Genomic DNA, 4,388 nt, shown 5'->3' with positions numbered 1-4,388 from the left:
AAAAGAGATGCGCGTAGTAGTTGCGCGAAGAGAGCGGTGGGAAGGATAGTTCATGGGATACCAAGTCATCTTTGCTCTCAAGAGCTCGTTTCGTCAACTGTTGGGATTGAGAGGTTGACGAGTATACGTGAGTACCTACACAAAACAAAGACAAAGGAAAAATTGTGTGTGCATGGCATATGTACACATCATCCATCATGATGTGCACGTGCTTGTGTTGGTTAGCACAAAATATCCAATGTTCAAATAAATGAGATGCGTGATATAGAAACATGTCATCCATCATGATAGGTTTGTTATTATGTATGGCATAATGGAGACTCAAAGGATGTAATGCATCACTCGCAATACCTAGAGCATTATGAGGAAAGGTATGCATATGGTGCACACAAGGGATGTAATCATGCGATACACAATTATTTTCATGGCATGGCATATGAGATGAATTGTGCAAATTTTGCAAAGGAAGCATAGCAATATCATCACATGAAAAACAAAAGCCAATGACCATCATCTCGTCATCTATGCCATAATTACAAATGGGATTTATTTTAGGGTAAATTTGATATATGCCACTACAAAGTTTCCAGTTTTGAAATATGCCATTAATATTCTTTGATTTAGAAACATGCCACTACAAAGTTCGCAGCCTTTGAAATATGCCACTGCATACCTTTTTGAAGGATTAGACACTCTAACACGTATGTATACATCTTCATAATTTGTACATGGACAAAAGTACCCCTTAGTCAACTCAACGACACCACCTTCAGATAAAAAAAGAACACCCCGATCCCCTTTTCCTATCGTCTTTCTCTGTCTCCTCGTCGCTGCTCTCGACCGCCGAACCTCCGCTCCCGGCCGCCGCGCCTCCGCAACTCCTGGCATCCTCCTCCGCCTCCATTATTTATCCCCGCATTCGCGCCCAGCTCTCCTAAGTCCTGACCAACGCCCCTGCTCGTATCCTCTCTGTAAACCTAGACGAGAGACATGGAGGTAACCAGTGGTGATGGTGGTGGTGGGAGGAGCATTTGATTCCCACAACTCCATGTGTGGAGCATGGAAGAATCCAGCCCCATTCCCCCTTCCTTGTGAGTTTACTAATCCTCTCTTGTAGCAATTTGTTATTTTAGTTGGAATTTGTGTGTGTGTGTGTGTGTGTGTGACCATTTTCTTGGAATTATTCATTCTTCTTCTATAGGTCTGGACAGCCAGATTCGTTTGCGTTGGAACTTAAAGTTGAATCATTTAGCACTAACCATCCATCGTGCTTGAAATCTTACTTCACTGACTGTGGGTTGTCGACCGCAAGTTGCTGGCAGAGTGTTGAAATGGTTTGTCGACCGCAAGTCGCTGACTGTGGATGTTATGATGTCTGATTTAGCTGGTGTTCTTAAGTTTGGGGTTAATCAGAGGGCTCACGTTTGGTATTCCGACAGGAGCAAGCACGAATCTGTGTGTCTAAACCATGAGTCTCAACTTCCTGCTATGTTTGACATGCATCTCTTAGAGAGGTTCATAGAGCTTGTTGTGAAAGTTTCTAACATTCTTGCTCAAAATGGTCAAACAATTAAGAATGAGTCCGCTCAAAATGACCCATCTGCAGTAGCACAAGATATATCTCAAGACAATCTAACTCAGCCAAATTCAGAAACTGAATACACAGACGACATTGATCCATTTGACTTACCAGAGGAGTATGTAGGTGTTGACGATGAGCACATATACGATTTCGAGCCTAAGATCGTTAATGTGCCTGTTGTTCAGATGTTGGATGATGATGAACCAGCTGTTGATGGGCATATCCGAGAGGTGGCTATAGATGATGATGATGATGATGATGATCCTAGTGAGCTGATAATTACCCATAACCCACAAGACCCAGTTATTGAAGAGAAAGCTTTATTTCCAGACATGGTCACTTTCAGAAAAGCCATCCGACACTATGCCATTAAAAAGGACTTTGAGTTTGGGAACTTAAGAACAGATAAGACAAGATTCATTGCTAATTGCAGTCATGAATCATGCAGGTGGCGCATACACGCTTCTAGGTTACAAGATGGTTGTACAATAATGGTGTGTAGGTTCAATTCTGTTACAAGTGATTTATTTATGTAAGTTGTTTTTTGTATGCTAATTAAGTTTTTACACAGATAAAAAAGCTACCTTATGGGCACACGTGTCCTACTACCGAATTGCTAGAGGGAAGGATGGCTTCACAAGGTTGGGTTGCTGATAGGTTAGGAGACTGGTTGAAGAAGAACCCTGCAGCTGGTGCGAAGGAAGCCCAAAAACATCTTCAAGGTGATTATAAGATTAGGTTGAAGTATTCAAAGGCTTGGGCAGGTATTACACTAGCTTCAGAACAACTTCATGGAAAATATGATGATAGCTTTCAAATCCTTTTTAATTGGAAATCTGAGATAGAGAAGAGGTCCCCAGGTTCAATTGTAGAGATAGAATTGCAAGAAACAGACAATGAAATGTGTTTTAAGCGAGTGTTTGTTGCACTTAAGCCTTGCATAGACGGTTTCCTAGCTGGATGCAGACCATACATAGGGGTGGATTCTACCGCATTGAATGGCAAATATAAGGGGCAGCTTGCTGCGGCAACAGGTGTAGATGGGCACAATTGGCTTTTTCTTGTTGCCTATGTTGTTTTTGATAGTGAGACAAAGGAAAATTGGGGTGGTTCCATGAGCAACTCCATATAGAAATAGGTTCTCCACCAAATCTTGTCATATCATCTGATGCTTGCAAAGGCTTAGAGACATCCATAGCAAAAGTTTTTCCTGAAGCCGAGTGCAGAGAATGCAGGAGACATTTGTATTCCAATTTCTTGAAAAAATATCGTGGGCCAGTTTTCACAAAGAACTTGTACCCAGCTGCAAGGGCATTCAAAGAAAGTAAGTTCATATATCACATGGAAAAGATCACGGCAGAGTGCCCGGAGGCTATTGAGTATCTAGAGACTTACCATGCAAGATTGTGGTACATATGTGGATTTGGAGAAGGCAGCAAAGTTGATTACCTTACGAACAATGTTTCCGAGAGCTTTAATAAGCAGATCAAGGACTTGAAAGGTTTGAATCTTTCTAAGCTCGTGGATGAAATATATCACCTAATCCTAGATAAGTTTTGCATCCGAAGGGAAGTTGGGAGAGAGATGGTAGGCAAAATCTTACCTTCGGTTATTAAACAAATGAATGCACTTAGCAGATTTGTAGGAAGTGCCACTATATGTAGAAATGATGATTTGGAAGGAGAGGTGAGCTTACCAGACAGAAATAACATTATTAGGAGGTTCATGGTGGACCTAGAGAAATGGATTTGTTCATGCAGAGTGTGGAAAATTACTGGGAAGCCTTGCATTCACGCTTTAGCTTTTATTTGCTCTTTCAGAGGGCTTAAAATTCAAGACTTTGTCCATGAATACTATTTTGTGGAGAGGTTCCAAGCTGCATATGCTGGGGTGATTGCATCAATGACAGATAAATCAGAGTGGCCGGAAGTTGATCTAGGATTTAAGGTACACCCTCCTGTACAAACGAAGAATGTGCCTGGTAGGCCTAGGAAGGTGAGGATTAGAGGTTGGATGGAACCTATGAGAAGAACAGTTAAATGCAAGAGATGTAAAGGATTTGGCCATCATCGGAAAACTTGCAAACTTCCTTTTAAATTAGACGATGAAGAGGAAGAAGAGCCAGATGATGGGGAGCAAGAAAAGCCAGATGATGTAGAGAAACAAGAAAATCCCGATGATGGAGAGCAACAAGGACTAGATGATGGAGAGCAAAAAGAAAGTGAGGAGGTGGATCCAGCCCCTAAAGAGGTGCAACCAGCCACGAAAAGGTATTGGAATTTGGATCATATCTTCTCCAATTACATTCAGCTTGTTAGGTGTATCTTTGTCCATAACCGGATTGATTACAATAATGATTTGGCATGCATGAAGATCAATTTACTCAAGTTGTCCATAACCGGGGACACGGCTAATCATGATTAGTTTATACACTCTGCAGAGGATTGCGCACTTTTCCCCACAAGACTCGATCTTCTCCGTTGGGATTCTCGCACTACATGGTGTTTGAGAAACGGATGACCGAGACAGTCTTTCAGAAGCGCTAGCACCTTACGATCGGGTAGACCGTTACACCTACTTTCCCCTACATCTGCTAGTCTACCACTGTAAGAGTTCACACGACTTAATCAACTATGTTAGAGCCCATAGTAGCTTGTGGCTGCACACGGAAGTTTCTAGTATGAAATAATCTCATGATCCCTTTGAGCCTGAGTGGCGGTCCATAAAGAAAAACAGGCAATCGCTGGAATACCCAGGTGCCTCAATCCACCCAGATGTGTATTAAAGTTGCCACCTTAAATAAACC

General features: G+C 42.0%; 1 protein-coding gene across 2 annotated transcripts; it reads left to right on the top strand.

The window, feature by feature from the left end:
* The first annotated feature begins 791 nt into the window (after positions 1–791).
* LOC125524614 (uncharacterized) lies at positions 792–2,727 on the top strand. Of its 2 annotated transcripts, none has more exons than XM_048689656.2 (3): positions 792–1,091; positions 2,031–2,076; positions 2,154–2,727. In XM_048689656.2, the coding sequence occupies exons 1-3, from the start codon at positions 1,060–1,062 to the stop codon at positions 2,712–2,714; spliced, it is 639 nt and encodes a 212-aa protein (XP_048545613.2). In that variant the 5' UTR covers positions 792–1,059; the 3' UTR covers positions 2,715–2,727. The 2 variants fall into 2 exon arrangements, with proteins under 2 accessions (XP_048545613.2, XP_048545609.2); XM_048689652.2 differs by having other exon boundaries at positions 1,202–2,076.
* Positions 2,728–4,388: the final 1,661 nt, after the last annotated feature.

This window comes from Triticum urartu, chromosome 7A (genome assembly GCF_056163025.1).
Source record: "Triticum urartu cultivar PI428250 chromosome 7A, HENAU_Tu73, whole genome shotgun sequence".
In the NCBI taxonomy this organism is placed as follows: Eukaryota; Viridiplantae; Streptophyta; class Magnoliopsida; order Poales; family Poaceae; genus Triticum; species Triticum urartu.
Note: the sequence above shows the minus strand (reverse complement) of the source record. Positions and strands in the feature narration are given on the sequence as shown.